The 16,261-nt window shown below is 39.9% G+C and overlaps 1 protein-coding gene and 1 long non-coding RNA gene across 8 annotated transcripts; one reads left to right on the top strand and one right to left on the bottom strand.

Annotated features, from left to right (window-relative positions):
- Window positions 1–101: 101 nt before the first annotated feature.
- On the bottom strand, window positions 102–14,937 carry LOC117821861 (proteasomal ubiquitin receptor ADRM1-like). Of its 5 annotated transcripts, XM_034696398.1 has the most exons (13): window positions 11,685–12,284; window positions 11,309–11,371; window positions 9,417–9,531; window positions 9,053–9,313; window positions 7,867–8,099; window positions 7,671–7,787; window positions 7,094–7,217; window positions 6,917–7,003; window positions 6,689–6,791; window positions 4,710–4,945; window positions 1,677–1,834; window positions 659–761; window positions 102–447 (listed from the first exon to the last, which is right to left on the bottom strand). In XM_034696398.1, exons 5-13 carry the CDS (start codon window positions 8,074–8,076, stop codon window positions 344–346), a joined length of 1,242 nt encoding a protein of 413 aa, XP_034552289.1. In that variant the 5' UTR covers window positions 8,077–8,099; window positions 9,053–9,313; window positions 9,417–9,531; window positions 11,309–11,371; window positions 11,685–12,284; the 3' UTR covers window positions 102–343. The 5 variants fall into 5 exon arrangements, with proteins under 5 accessions (XP_034552289.1, XP_034552287.1, XP_034552290.1 ...); XM_034696396.1 differs by lacking the exon at window positions 11,309–11,371; XM_034696399.1 differs by lacking the exons at window positions 11,309–11,371; window positions 11,685–12,284 and having other exon boundaries at window positions 9,417–9,548.
- On the top strand, window positions 1,236–8,428 carry LOC117821862. Of its 3 annotated transcripts, XR_004633074.1 has the most exons (4): window positions 1,236–1,352; window positions 1,660–1,863; window positions 6,678–6,828; window positions 7,596–8,428. It is a non-coding gene; the product is annotated as an uncharacterized LOC117821862 (long non-coding RNA). The 3 variants fall into 3 exon arrangements; XR_004633073.1 differs by having other exon boundaries at window positions 6,678–8,428; XR_004633075.1 differs by having other exon boundaries at window positions 1,288–1,397; window positions 6,678–8,428.
- Window positions 14,938–16,261: the final 1,324 nt, after the last annotated feature.

Here is a 16,261-nt window from a genome sequence, read left to right as displayed (position 1 = left end):
ATAATAATAAATAATGTATGATGTGAGAATGAAGCTGCTTCCTTCTCTACAGTGAAGTGTTTACCAAACATCCTCAGAACAAACACACAACACACCGGCAGTATTTTTCCATGACTTTACTGTTCTGGTGTGTCGCTGACATGCAGGATGAACACATGTTCACTGTGTTAGGTCAGTATATATTAGTTAAACACACTGTTGGAGGATGAACACAGCATTATCAGCTGAGGAAGGTCTTAGTGACAGTTTCTACTAAAGTAACCATAATCCTTATTCTTAGTGTTTCATAGTTTCAAAATAAAAGCACCTAAATAAATATGTTAAATAAGAATGTTGATACTTTTCAGTCCAAACTCATGTCTTCATCATCGTCTTTCTTGTCTTTGGAGTCTCCCTCGTTGTCCGACTTTGTCTCCGTCTCCATGGCTTTGGCAAAAGCCTCCACGTCTGCAGAGAGAGATAAAGAAGTTAGTGAATCATCATATAGCAGATTATTATTACTCTGTTTTACATCAATTCAACATAGTGAGGGGTTGTTACAGATGGCCTTTAAATATCTGTAACAGTCTGCCATATTGAAACTGTTAACTGGACCGTTCTTCCTGAGTGTCCTGCAGTAAAACGTACAGTAATATGCCTTACGGGGTGAAACACTGACCTCCTTTGTTGGCCGCGTCGACAGCCTCTGCAGGCAAACCGAACTGGTTCATTAGAGGCCCCAACTGCCCGGATGCCAGAGCGCTGCTGAACATGCTCATAGCCTGCAGAGGAATGAGAAATACCAAGAAGTAGGACAAAAAAAAAAACACAACAGCGTGATAAATACCAACAAAACAGCTTCATAATGAGCAGAATCCAGCTGCACAAAGAATACAGTATTTCATTTCACACTCTACCTCTGAGCCCAAGAACAGAAGAATGTCAAATACAGCCCTGAGCAAAAACAAGAGCCGGGAGAGGTTTGTGTGTTAACTGCTCACACTGGCAACAGCAGCTAAGAGGGTTACCTCATAGGATACATACATGAGTGTGTCACCGTACATCTCTAAAACTCTGATGCATGTCTCTAAATCAAACTAAAACTACATATAATACTACATATAAGGAAGGAAATCATACTTCATTTCAACAGAAACTTTCCCAGACCTCAGGTATAAGTCACCAGTTCCTGTTTTTTAATGAACCTGTGGACAACCCCCCATCCTCTTCTGACTCTCCCATACCTGCATCCCTGCTGCCTGAGTGGGAGGAGCTCCAGAGATAATGAAGCACAGCCGACTCACCTGTGAAACCCTCTGAGAACAATGGAACTGAGCTGGCTGTGAGGATGTGGATCTCTTATCTCCTTAAAGGTTGACTGAATCTTTGAGTTTTAACTCCTCTTTTGTCTGAAATGGGTTAGTTTGATCAGTTGTGCATTACTTCTTTATTGATTTACTTACAGTTAGGACAGCTATATCCCTAATTTAAGATAACCTTCCTCCCTTTAACAGAAAAAACAGTTATGCAACCATTGAAATAAATGTTTAGTTTCTGCTCATCTCTTCTAACCTACAGCACATTGAGTTGGTAGAAGCTTCTAAGCCAGTGACCCTTCAGGAAACCGCTACCCTTTAAATCAAATTTTTCTCAGACACTGAACCACAAACTGATTTCCAGCAGAGTGACCGGCGTACCTGCTGAAACTGCGGGGAGCTGAGCGTGTTCTGGAGCTCCTCTGAGCTCTGAGGCAGAGACTCTCCTGACGGCAGGTAGGGCATCAACCTCTGCTGCACCTCAGGGTTCACCAGGATGGGAGCCATGACCTCAGGAGTCAGGACGCTGGCCAGGTCCACTGCAGGAGAAAAACATTACACCTGACAGGTTAGTCTAGGAATGATACTCTCCAAATGTTAACACCTACAGGTTTAAAGCCTCTTCTTTTTAGTTTCACTGCAATATTTCATACCATTAAAAACTGTGACAGAGGTTGTGCAGTTCTGAAGATGATGCCTTTTGATGTTTTTGCTCTTTAAGTTAACTTGTTTGAGCCTTACTTTGCTCTTTGTACACCAGACTGTAACTAATTATTCTCAAATGTTAAATATCAAATCATCACATGAGATTGACGCCTTCATTTGTGGAGAAATTTAAGAGAAATATAAACCTCAGTGCAGGAACCTATCAAGGCTGTGATTGTAATGGGATAAAAAAAAACAGGACAAAGTACAGGGCACAGAGCAGGATTTAAGAAATGAACTGCACAAATATATGGCCTACAAGCTGCATCCTAAGCTCCATCTGTTTGGTAAGTGCCAATATGTAGTTTTATCAGGTTAGATGAACTACAGCCCCCAGCACAGGGAGCATATAATGAGGTGCGGTTTGAGCATCCCCCTGCAGGATATTTTGAGCTTCATTTCCTGCACTTTGATGAATTCTTATGCATGAATGTATTTCTTTTAGCCTCATTTTTTGAGGTTTGTTTACTCTTTGTGTGTTTTTTTTAGATGTAACCTCTTTATTTATGTATCAAAGAGAAATTCATTAATCTTAAAGGTGACATATCATGCAAAATCGACTTTTTAATGGTTCTCTACCTGAAATATGTTTCCCTGGCATGTCTACAAACCCCCCGAAAATGAAAAAAATCCATTCTGCCCCTGTTCTGATTTCTCCACCTTTCTGTAAATGTGTCTAAAACGAGCCGTTTCAGACTTCCGTGTTTTAGTTACGTCACAACAATATCCGGTCTGTCACGGAGTCAGAGCTCAGAGCTTGTTCAGCCCATAGACTGTATAAAATACAACTCAACCCCTCCTCCGTTTTTCATTCCCTGCTCACATGTGTGCTAACAAGGAGCTTAGGAGGGAGGCATGCTAGTTGTAGGCTGTCTTAACAAACACAAAGGTCGGTTTTACTCCCCACGTCTGCAGATTTGAAGATCTAGTGGATGATTTTTATTTATCATGGATAAGTGCTAGCGCTAGTTAGCATAGCCACATAGCTACATGTTCGTCGCTGTGTACCAAGACACAAGTCGACATACTGACAAATAAAACAACAAGAAACACTAAATCTGTGACCAATGGTTCAGAAAGGTCCTGCTGCAGGCGCCTCTCCGTCAGGATCAGATTCTGGATCAGATTCAGAGGGTTGAAGTAACGCGGGTCTGTGAGCAGCCGTGTATATTCAGTCAACATGTAAAGATTAGAACAACGTGCTGGACAGCCGAGGGCACATCCACTTCCTGAGGGGGCGTGGTCAGAGAGAAAACAGACCGTTCTGAGCAGGGCTGAAGAAGAGGGTTTTTCAGGCATGCCAAAATTTGATTTCAAAGTGTTTTTTGAGGATAAACTTTAAAGACATGTTTTGGGGACCTCTTAGACCAATATATATTGATGAAAAAAGCGTGATATGTCACCTTTAATTTGTCGTGGACTTTTCTGAGCACAGTTTGATTTTTACCTTCAGATTTCTTGTCTTTGTTTTATTGGAACAATCATCTAAGAGATTTACTTTTGGGAGAAGAAAGAGAGAATCAGACTTTTTTACATTTGGGATGCTGGAATCCAAATATATTTGGCATAACTTCTTGCATAATGACTGAAGGGATTAGTGCGCAATAAAAACGTAACACATTTTGGTGCTGCACTAACAGCAGCTCAGAATCCTTTAATCTGTTTATCCCTCACGAACTGGTGAGAACTCCATAACAGACTCAAAGAAGAAATCAGCTAAGAGGAAATCTCTCAATAACAAAGATGACGTACTTTAAGTTGATGTTAAACACATCCTGCCTCTTCAGTGAGAGTGGTTTAATTTTCCTCTTACAAGTCCCTCTTGAAGTCCTGAGAGTGACAAACACACTATGTGATGATTTCTCAAATTTTCTGACACTGCTTGATATTTATCGTAGATAGTCTTTGGTCGCAGACGGCTTTATCTTTTGTCTTTTCCCTTGTCACACTGGGAGATGTAAGACCACCGATTTTCAGCTACGAACGCCGTTTTTTTCCACGATCGCAAATCTTTCCTCTGAGACGGCCAAAATCGTACAGCGTAAACCAGCCATTAGACATCGGTCTATCAGGTGTGAAATCCAACAACAGACTTCACAAAATCAGGAGAAACACGTCGACTTTTTCGCTGCTAAACGCTCCTTGTTCACCCTCTTCTTCTTCACTATCCCCTGTTTGGTGCACAGTGTGTCTTTAGAGCTTCTTATTTCTGTCAAAATCAGCTGCAGTGGAAAGTGTCTTGTTGTAAAGACATCGAGTCTGCTTGCTTATTAAAAATATTGATCACATCAACTTCTTTCATAGCAGCTGGGTTAATTCAGCCGCTCTACTGTTTAATACCTTCAGCACGCTCTGCTTTTATATGAGGAAGTGTGGGCGAGGTGAGGGTGATAAATGGTCTCCATGAAGCAGGCAGCCGAGCCGTGCCTAATGTAGTGTAGCTCAGTAAAATGTAATCAAAACAGCAACAGACTGCTCTTTTTGCTGGAGCTTCCTGCCTCTGCAATAAAGAGAATTTATTAAGTGAAAATGACACAGTGTTACAGACACTGTTGAATTCACAAAGCTAATTATTTGCTGCATAATTAGCGGAATTGACACTAATTAGGCCTGATTATGTATTTCCCTTCAGGTGCTTATTTAAGTTTCCTCTAATCACAGTTTACAGGAGCCGAGTTTTCATCACTGTGGAGTCATAACGTCTCTCACCTCCCTGTCCTCCGGCCGGCACGTTCATGGTGGCCAGGATGCTCTGCAGGTCTCTCAGCTGGATCGGCTGCGTGGGATTGGCTCCCCCCGCCGCAGACACGGCCGGGGTGGAGGGGGTGGTGGCTGTAGGGGAGGCTGCTGAGGTGGCAGAGGGAGTGATGGGGGTGGTGGGCACCTGGGAGGAGCCGAGTCGGCTGGTGGTAGAGGTGGAGGTTGGGGTGACGGCTGTGGACGGGCTGAGAAAGAGAAGAACACTTTAACAATTCAAGAAAACAGAGAGAGTATGAAATCAAAGCCCCTCATGAGGTGTTTATTCCCATTTTGATTTTGGGATGTGATGAGAGTTCACAGACTCTACTTCTGCTTCTGTTATTTCCTGCATTTCAAAGTGGACTTGTTTTGTTGGGTAGATGAGGGTCAAACTGTCAGACTATACCAACAGTATTACCAAGAGAGTAAAGTCTTGACTGTCTCCTGCATCCACGTTTGAATTGATTGAATTGATGAATTTACACTGGTTATGTTTTGGATTGTTTTCGGAAAAGGACACATCTGAAGACGATGTGTTTGGCTGTCGTATATCATTAAATCAAAACAAAAGTCTTGAGATGAATCAGTGTAGGAGCCATGAATATTTTGAAGGTATATAGTGTCTACTTTTGAGGTTAAGTGTAGGTAACTGTTATTGTGTGGGTTATTGTGTGGTCACATTGATTAGGTAAATTAAAAATTAGGGACGGGGATATTCTATAAATTTAAGCCCCCTGTTACCTTTTGTTTGGAGCTGGAGAGAGAGGATGAGCTGGATCACTATACTTTTTTTTTTTTTTAAAGTTATTTCTGGGCCCTTTGCCTCTATTTGGATAGGACAGCCGAAGACAGACAGGAAACATGGGGAGCAGAGAGCGGGGGAAGACAGATGACTGTAGCCTCTGTATGTGGGGCGCTTGGACTGCTAGGCCACATGCGCCCCGATCGCAATACATTTTGTTGACTGCTTTTTTTCTTAGATCACTTTAATCATCAGTTTTGTAGACGTTATGAGTTGATCATCCTTTTTTGTAAATACAAGCTTAAAAGGTGTTTTTCAGATATCAGTGATTTTTTGCTTTAGCGCGTCAGACAGTGCTAACCCCAACCTCAGCCTCTCAGCAGCTTTTTGATCTGTGAAGTCGCTACGATCAGTTTTGGAAATCGTTTGTTTCTGTCCTAGCTGTGGCTGTACTGAGAACATTATTTGAGCTGTATTCACACATGCACCAAACTTGTATAAACTTCCTGCACGTTTCAGTTTGAGCTGCATGTGTGAGCGCAAACAGCTCAAATTTCCACCCAAACTTTACTCTGAAATTTTCCTGCCAGCCCTGAGTGAAATTTCCTCTAGAAGTCAGAGTGAGCTGATGTGAGAATAGAGCGAGAACTATTTGAGAAAATGAACTGCTAGCTGAAGTTTTTCTTCAGAAATAAAATAATCTGCATAAGCTCTTCTTAAAGGGACGTTATCTGAGGCTTTCAGCTTTTGAGAAAGCTAAAGAAAGTATCTCTAAGCTTGATCCGAAAGGGCAACTGGACTTGGTAGAAATTCTTGAAGTTGCCCTTTCGGATCAAGCTTAGAATTACCATGACCTGGATGACTGAGAACCTTCACAGACATAAAGAAATTATCCATCAACATGCCCTATAATAATTTTAATTCAGGCCCTTTCAATTTAATTTTAAAGCTCAGGATTTTATCAAAAGCAGTTGTTGTACATTGGTGTGGTATAAGAATATAAAGCTGCCCTTGATCTACGATGATGATTACTAACTGTCTTTTTGACTCCACTAAGCTTCCTGTCTGTCATATCTGTCCTTCATAGTCTCTCCATCATGCCTTCTTTCTTTCCCAGCAGAAGGTGAAATATTGTTCCACCAAACATTCAAACTGACAGCGTTATAAAAAGCAGATGCTGTGTGGATGTTTAACAGGAGTAAGACACCTTGTGGAGGAGTTACTGGCTGCAGGAACGCTGCTGCTGCTGCTGCTACTGCTGCTGCCCAGGAGGTTGGCCAAGCCTGGACCAGCCAGCGCCCCAAGACCACCTGTCATCCAGAAAAACACACCCTGCATTATTCTCCTGTGAGCATGACTCTTCTTTTTGCAAATATACTCTTTACTTTTCTCTTATTTCTCTGTTTCTGGAGGACTGAGTTCAGAAGTTGCATACCTATCCCGCCAAGCCCGGTCGGTCCAATTAGCTGCATGAGCTGGTTATGGCTCATGTTACCCAGAAGGCTCTGCAGACCTCCCTCTCCTTCACAAGAAAAAAGTGTGACACATCAAACTTTAGGATTCAGGTTCTTCAACAAAATAATAAAAAACTCAAAGGAGGATGATCTGTTACCTCCCAGAGCAGACAGATCGTGTCCTCCACTGCCGCCACTACTGAGAGCTCCGGGCATGGGCGGGTTGTTGAGGTACTCGTTCACTTTACGGCAGACCTCCTCGTCTTTGTCAGTCTTTGGCTCCTGTGAACAAAAACACAAGATTGTCAGAGGTTGTATGTAACTCTTGGTTGAGAAAATTACATTGAGTAGATTTAGGGTTAATATTAATAACACTTTCTATGATAAACGTGGGCTCATCCCTGTGAGATAGATTTGAATGAGGCAACAATAGTTGAATGTTTAGTGTATGGTGTTCTCCCACTTGGATAGAAAAAAGTCAAACTCCAGCCACACAGGGATACAATAGATTTTTTGGGGACCAGTTTAAGCTGTGGATTAATACACATTTAGTGCTCTTGTGGTAAAAAGAAGAGGCATGGTGTGTGTTGGGCAGTTAAATTAAATTACATCACCCTGGCTCATTAGTGTGATTTTAATGTGATTTTAATCTGCCATCAGTGTTTGTGATTCCACCAAGGGAAAATTAATCTTATGGAACCTGAAGAAGGAGGCAGAGATTATCCAGCTTCATACCTGCATCCAGAAGAACAGTCTTTTGGAGCCTGCCTTGAACTTCAGCACATAGACCCGCCCGGTGGTGCACTGGTTCACCCGTTTGAACTCGCAGTCATCAGGAAAGATAATCAGGTCCTAAATCAGAACACGTTAAACAGTTAGAGTCAAGTACTGGTGGAGTTGAAGCCACATGCTGACATTTAGAGCCGCCTACATCATCCACGTTCCCAGTGGTCCGATCCTTCCAGCAGAAGTGGATGAGGGAGTCGTCGGTCTGCTGGATGTAGACCTGGCCCTTGCGCTTGTCGGGGGTCACCGTGCTGCCCTTCATGGTCATCTTGCCAGCGCGAAACTCCACCAGATACTTACTGGAGGAGCCGCGAGACCCAGACACCATGCTGGGGAAGAGAGCTCCGGAGGCCATGATGAGTGGGACAGAACAGACTGCTGCAGAGAGGGAGAGGAGGAAGGTCAGTAATACACCCAAACACAGGCTGTCTGACTCGTTTGTGAGACCACAGAGGAAACAGACTTGAGGATCCTCCTTTTTTTTTTTTATTGTATTGATTCTCAAAAGCACTATCAGTATAAATGAACAGCTAACATCATAATATTTTAACATCTGACTGATTTATTTGGATATTAATGCATTTGCTTTATGAAGTTGGAAGTAACAATTTGTCCTTTACAAACAGGTGATGAAAATACATGTGAATTGAAAAAAGTTCTAAATTAAGCCGATATGATCAAAACAGTTGTCATTGGACGATATCAGAGCCACGTCTCATTTCACCTGCCTTACATTCATCATTTCTATCACAACATTTTCCTGCATGAGTCCTTGAGGATGGAAGGAACAAAAGTTGCTAAAAATAGAACTGAATTGACAAAGCTAAGCAATACAAAGTTTGAGAACTGAACAATAATGTGACAAGTTATCAAATAAGATAATCCCTTGTGTCTGTACTTCATCATTCACAGCCAGCTCACATTTATCATTTAAATCAAGCAAGTTTTGTTACTTCTGCCCGAAGAGTCAAATGCTAAACCCACAAAAACTGATTTGAACTACCCTTTCCTGCTTCAGATGGAGAGTGCTTTATTCATTAAAGAGTGCCGGTTCCAGTGCTTACAGATAACTCCCATATTGTCCATTTACATGAATGATTCATGGTAGGCTCGGGAGAAGACCCTGCAGTCTAAACATCATGTACCAGACACAAGGAAACAAATGTCTAGCTTGAAACAACATACTGTGTTATAGGATGTAGACACTGATCAAACAGAAGTGGATGATGTCATCAAAATAAATAGTGAACATTTTTATGCATTTGATCGGTAGCATAACTAAGGCACAAGTCAACATGAATGAAACACTGAGTATCTCTGAAAACACTGACCTCTCGTCTGGAACTTAAAAGTAAAGTAACACGCATAAGAAGAGCTCTGAGGTCAACATCTACTTCAAACATGACAACTTCTGCGTTTGATGTCAAGTCCTCTCCATCGTCCGTGCTATGCTCTGATTCTGACGTGGAGGACGCAGCCATAGTCCTTCTCATACGCCAAAGTTCTTGCTCTGAATCTCTTGTGGACTTTGTGCCATCAAAATTCTTACTCTGCTTCACCGTCTATCTTTCCGTCCAGAAAAATAGCTTCCTCTAAAACAGAGTAGTGAAAATAGATCAGAGCATTTCAGGTGAGGTTTGACATTCAATGTCCAGTGATGCACAGAGCTTTCAAGGAGGGTAGATGATAACTCACCATCCGGTTTGGATCGGTGTTATGATCCAGAGCAGCGCACATGTTGCCAGGGATCAGTACTTCATATTAGAAGCGCGTCCACTTGAAGGTACTTCAGGTATTCGGTGTGAAAGGCCTGAAAAACAGTGAAACATTGAGCTCTCATATAGCAGCATCAGGAGCATCTCTTCCTCCACAGAATGGATGCACACAGAAACACACGCAAAAGACTCATCACAACCTCAATCCACAGACTGTTGGCACAGCATACAATGGATCATTACAGTATATCATATCAAACTCTGCTAAACTTGCACTTGTATAACGTTGTGAAATGCATATGCTCAACATGTGAGGTCTGTTTTTATCGTATGTGTTGTACAGGGTTACTTATCGGGATGCTGTTAGATTTCATTGTGACACTGATGAGAATAGGGTTGCCAACTCTCCTGTATTAGTCAGGACATCCCGTATATTGGGCTAAATTGGTTTGTTTCATACGGAACCTCAATTGTCCCGTATCTTGACTATTAACTCTGGTAAATACAGCAGACTGCACTCTACAGATCCTAGATCAGATCAAACGGCAGATCATGTGCCAATCACACCGCCTGTCATTAAGGGTTGACCGATTATGGACCGGGCCGATTATCGGCGCCAATATTCAGCATTTTGACAGATATCGGCATCAGCCTTTTTTAAAAATCTGACGACCGATGATAGATCAATTTAACACTGGGTTATTTTGGCTAATTTCTCCCTGCAGTTTCTCATTACAGGGGACGAGCTGAGCAGCATCCGTTGTGGCCCCTACAATTACTAGTGATTTAAACTCATACAACCCCACTCCAAAAAACTGAAATATCCCCATAAAACAAAGATAAGTGAAAGATTAACATTAAAGTTATATTGAAATTTTGGAAAACTTAATTTACTGTGGAAAACTTTAGGGAGCTATTTATTTGTTTAAGTTCTCATTTAACTTTATAAGACATGCTGCTGAGCCTATGAGCTCCCTGCACTTTTTGTTAGAATTTTAAAACAAAGATGTCTATTGTCTAAGATAAAAAAAACCTCTTACATGTTGCAAATCTGAAAAGCTGTTTAATAAATGTATGCTTAAAGGCATTTAAGCGAAGTTTAGTGTTGGAGTTTGTATTATTGAAATTTCTGACGACAACATTTTCTTCCTTATTCCTTTTACTACAAATCAATATTGGCTCCAAATATCAGTGATCGGCCTCCTTGACTACTAATAATTCTCGTGGTTTGGCCAAATCACTCTGAAGGAAAGGAACTCTTTAAACCAGATTGTTAAATGGTCAAGCAAGTTGATTGGTGAGCCACAGGCATCCACAGTTTCCCTGTACACTAACCAGTTACAGCGGATAGCCACCTCTATTTTAAATAATGCCTCACACCCTCTGCACAGTGATTTCCAGCTTCTTCACTCTGGACGACAGTTTTTAGTCCCAAGGTGCAGGACACAGCGTCACAAGAAAAGCTTGGTTCCTGCTGCTGTTACTGAGCTGAACAAGCAATAGCTTTTATTTTCCCACACAGTCAGCCTCCAATCTTATGACTTGAACCCAGATTGTCTTATTTATTCATGTGATTCCATTGTTTTTATTGGTTGACTGTTTTCTGATATGCTTTTTAAAATGGAACCTTTAGCACTTTTATCATGTCTATTCATTTTACCATTTTTAGTGTTAGATTAGTTTTTAGGATATTTTTTGTATGTTTTGCACATTAAGTAGATTGTTCTGTCTGAAGTCTATCTTGTAATTTTGTATCGACCTAACATCTCACTGGCTGCAAAACAAGTTTACCTACGGGTACAAATAAAGTAACCTGAACCTGAATAATTGGTATCAGTATCGGCCCTGAAAAAAACATATGTCTATCTCTACCTGTCATCCAATCACAGCCCCCCTCACACGCATCAGTTGCATACAGTGCAAATTCTCCAAGTCCTGCAAAAAAAGTGTGGAGAGGATTTTCTCTCTGATGGTCATTAAATGGTCAGACTCTGTTTTTTTAATGTAAAGAGCCAAATTGTGGTTTCTTTGAGGTTTATTCATATGAGGTTACATAATGATACAGTAAGGATTAAAGGGGATATACACACTTTCTGCATTTCCAGTTGAATCAGAATATGAACGCTGAATTCACACATCATGCTCACACCACCATGACACCGTGCACCTGTCCCTTATATAGTAGAGAGAAAGTTGGCAACCCTAGATGAGAAGGTAACAGCTATAAGACATCAATAATTGAACGTACCTCTTCATTTGTTGGGAGACTGCACTTGGACAGTATCTCCAGGTCTACCGAAATCGATTTTGCATAGGTATGGTCCCTAAACACCAGATAGTTCACATCCTCTGGGCACTGCACCGCTGCATTTGATATGTGCGCTTTCTCCGTCTGAGTGGCTGCGTCAGTCTTCTCCGGACAGCACTGCACACCGACGGGTCGCTTATCCCGTTGAGCGCCTCTTTTTCCCGGACATATGGGCGTGTTGTGGGAGAAAATCGTCGGCAAAGCATCAGGTCTGAGTCTTCGCTTATACCCAGCAGTAAAAATTTCCTCCATCAGCTGTGGTCGAATAAAAGCATCGGGGGCGAAGTGCTGAGAGCAGAGCCGCGCGTCGTTGGGAAAATGAATCCGACCACAAGCATTCGCCCAAATAATCCTCAGCTTCATGTCTTTAGGAAACACGTGAAGACTAATGACGCTTCCTTTCTCACCTCGAGACTCATAAGTACAACCGAGAGCGACACATTGTGACATTGTCCCGCACGGGCTTTTAGTTTTCATTCTCTTTAAAATCCTCCATCTGTCAAAACAATGAGCTAGCAGGATCGCGCATCTCTCAGGCGCATCCATATGACGTCACCCACCAGAAGGCATTGCGCATGCCCGGCTACATCCAGCAAGCAAATACATTAAGATCTATGATTAAGATCAAGCAGCAACTTTTCTTCTCATGCAAAACTGTGAAAACCTTCTGGACTGTTATCCAGGAATGGTTAAAATTAAAAGTAAAAATTAAATCCATTCCAATTTCCTTTACAATAAATGACATAACTTTTGGTTTAATATTAAAAAATAAAAGTGATGGAGTCTGCTGTAACATAATCCTGTGCCTCATGAATTCCAAATATACCTAAAATCATTGAAAATAATGAAAGAACCAAGAGCACTTAAAATATACGATTCCCAAAAAGAATTCCTCACTGAATTGTAAAATGATTTCCTCTCCTTACTCAACTTATTTTATTTATTTTCTATGTATGTATAATTGTCTTAAATTAACTACTGAAGCTGTGTTGTTTCTGTCCTTAATGATTGTTTATATATGATGCTCCTTCTGAATGTACCCATTGTTTGTTATGTACATCTAAAATACCACACACACAAAGAAGTATAAAATAATATTTAAAGACAAAAATAAATAAATGTGCCTAAGTCACAGTGCACATTTTAGCAGATGAATATAATAATAAATAATAAATTAACCACTAAGTTAAATGTTGATCATTTTAATCTAGTACTGAAATATTCTACTACCAGTCTGTCTGACACACTCAAGCAAAAGTATAAAAGTACTCAATTTGAAAGGTACTTGAAGTACTTCTAACACACGACTGAGGGGCTAGGGGAGATATAATGCCCCCAATTTATTCAAAAACACATTTACCCAGAGTAACTGTTTCACTGTTTCAATAATGTCCTCAATAATTCAGCTTAAAATATCTTGAAGCAAGATGTATATTTAGACATGTCAGGTCAATGTAGCTTCTAGAGTGGATGACATTGCAAAACACTATCACCTTAGTCATAGTATTTAATTACAATCGGCTGGCTACCACGCAGCTGATGAAACCTTGCATGTTGTTTTTTTAGCAATTTTGACTCACTATTTAAAATGTAGAAAAGTACAATGATTAACAGAGAAAATGTGTAAGTAGAAGTACTGATTTTAAGAATTATTCAGAAAAGTACAAGTACACAAAAAGCTACTCAATTACAATAATATGAGTACATGCAATTAGTTACTTTCCAACCCTGATTTTGATGCAATTAAGACAGTTTGTACGTTTTAACGGTTAAATTTGGTTAAGGAGGGGCTGCTTTTTATTCTAACAAGTCTTAATATTCAGGGTTTCTGCTAAGGATAGCAAAAGCAGTTAATTGCAGACATGAAAGTCAAGAGCTGTTGTTTTTTTTAAAATGAGTGAAGCAAAAAATATATGCTGTGAATGATAAATTGCAGACAACATAATGTATCTTACTCTTTTATATGTGTGCATTTTCACAGCTTATCTTTTTAATTCACATGCATTTTCTCTTTTGTTAGTTCGGACCACAAAGGCTTGCCCTCACTCATGCACATCAGTGACCCCTAACCTCCCATGACACTGTAGCAGGTTCACCAGCTATCTTTCATTTGATCACTTTTGGTAGGTTACTGGTTGGTAGGTCTCCTCAGACATCAACTTTAAAGGTACAGTGTGTAGAAAGGGGAATATATAACGGTAATGCTCAACTCTGGGAAAAGAAGCTCCTGTGATGCATGATAAGTATGATCTTTCCTCTATCAAGTAATCTTTATAGAAAAATGTGCATGGTGTATAGTTTGTTCATTCTGTGCTACTGTAGAAATGTTGCAGAGCAAGATGGCTGCCTCCATGGAAGGGGTCCCTATCCTTAGGTAAATATAAAAGGCTCATTCTAAATTAACAAATACAAAATCATTATACACTCATTGAAACATACTTACGAATGTTATATTCCATTTCTGTCTGTACTTAAAAACACTGATAAATACTACACACTGTACCTTTTAAGCACAAGGTGTTGCTTTCTGCATAACAACTATATATATTTTATACAGTCTATGAAAACAACCCACACACTGACAGGTGCCACTGTAAATAGAATCACTGTTTCTCACTTGATCTGTCAGTCAGCAGTCATAATATCATGGCTGATCAGTGTAAGTGAGAGGTTGTCTTTCTATTGAGTTATTGATATTTTATCCAGTTATAAATTAATTTATGCATATATTAAATTATTAGTTCTTACTTAGCCTACAAGCTTATTCAACAAATGTTATTTGTCACTTCTTTACAGGGATAATACGATTAAATGAAAACATCAAAATGACCTATAATGTGAGAGAGAATAAGATTTGGATTACATTACAAGTCCTCCCAGAGCTCCCATAATAACACAGCTAGTGGAGTAGCCACAGATGACTCTGCATCATCAAGCTAGCATCGGTTTTTCAGCTCATTATGGTCCCGACCAGGCTACACTTTAACATTTCCACTCGCACATAATTAACACGCTCCTGATTCTACATTAAAATGTTAAATATATTATAAATTGAGACGTTTTTTACTTACATTTACTCACTGAAATTTCGTTCAGCCGGAGGACAGTTACTCACACAACAGATGATTCTGATTGGCTACTTGCCACCCGTGCTTTGCTGTGATTGGTTGAACGGCATGTCAGTCATGAGGGCTTTAAATACACTACGCATGTCCGTTAGAGTTGCAGTGCTCCGGTCTGCGTTGAACTGAACCTGCATGGTGAGTGTTTTTAATTCAAGAAATACATTATTGAAAAGGTACTGTGATTTAAAATAGCTTAATCAATGGTTAATAAACCGTGAATAAAACACAATTCAGTAAAAAATTACATTAATTTATTTTAATTATTTTATAATTATTTTAATCATTGCTTTAACATTTATTTATCTTACTTATCTATTTATTTCTTGTATTCATCTGATCTTGTTAACGCTACCTTATTTTAAACTTTTCTTTCCACGATTATTTATTTTATTAATTTTACTGTATTGATTTTATTTTATTTATAATCATGCCTTTTATAATCATATCATTGCTGTTGTTTTTCTGTATCTGTTATTCTGTGAAGCACTTTGGGCTGCATGTTTTTATGTATGAAAGGTGCTATATAAATAAAGTTGAGTTGAAATTGTTAAGAACGACTGTTAGGTTGCCAGATTCCTTAGATCAGGGGTCCCCAAACTTTTTCCTGTGAGGGCCACATAACTTTTCCCTTCTCTGATGGGGGCCGGGGTCAGTTTGTAACAGAAAAAGTGTGACGATCGCAGGGGTGCCTAAACGTAAAACGTTTATTGTTTTCCAGAAAGCTACACATAACCAAATATTAATAACCCTTTCCGGGATCTTCACAGAAAAAAGTCAGGAAATAAATAACACTATTTGTGAAATAATAATAACCAAATAACCGTCTCTGGTAGGCTATTGTTCAGGGGCCCGGGCCAAATATGGAGGCGGGCCGTAGTTTGGGGACCACTGCCTTAGATGGTGAAAAATCCTTTTAAACTTAGCTGACATGAAAAGTATTCAAGAAATAGTCTACCTGTACTAGGTTCTAATATTTTAAAGGCAGAATCGGGTGTCAATCATTCATATCTATGATCCTAATTGATATCCCCTAAGATTTGTTTGATATTGTGAATATTGGATGTATTTGCAACTTACTTGTACATCTAAAAGCAATCTAACCAAACAAATAACAAAGAGCTTAACACCAGCATTAGGACTAGGATGCTATGTTTTCCAAAACATTGCTAACAAGTGAATTTGAGACCGGTAAAGTTTCCCTAGCTGAGTTAGTGTTGAGCTAACAGTGATTAGCACTAGAAAACAATTAGAAAAAGTAATGCGTGTGTTGAATAACAGAAGCATGTTTTACTTGCCTTTCTGATAATTCATCCTAAAATGTATTTGTTTGGAATTATCAATGTAACTAAAACACCCAGTGGCTGAACTGATGATCACAGGACAAGACAACAA

Source organism: Notolabrus celidotus, chromosome 11 (assembly GCF_009762535.1).
Source record: "Notolabrus celidotus isolate fNotCel1 chromosome 11, fNotCel1.pri, whole genome shotgun sequence".
NCBI classification, from domain to species: domain Eukaryota; kingdom Metazoa; phylum Chordata; class Actinopteri; order Labriformes; family Labridae; genus Notolabrus; species Notolabrus celidotus.
This window is presented reverse-complemented; position numbering and strand designations above follow the sequence as displayed.

Bases quoted from the DNA above. Each gene is read 5' to 3' on its own strand.
- LOC117821861 (XM_034696400.1), bottom strand. From the start codon at position 8,274: ATGTTAAAATATTATGATGTTAGCTGTTCATTTATACTGATAGTGCTT. The intron at 7,788-7,866 runs GTAGGCGGCTCT...GTTCTGATTTAG, and splicing joins CCACTGGGAACGTGGATGAT to GACCTGATTATCTTTCCTGA. The intron at 7,218-7,670 runs GTATGAAGCTGG...TTTTGTTCACAG, and splicing joins GACTGTTCTTCTGGATGCAG to GAGCCAAAGACTGACAAAGA.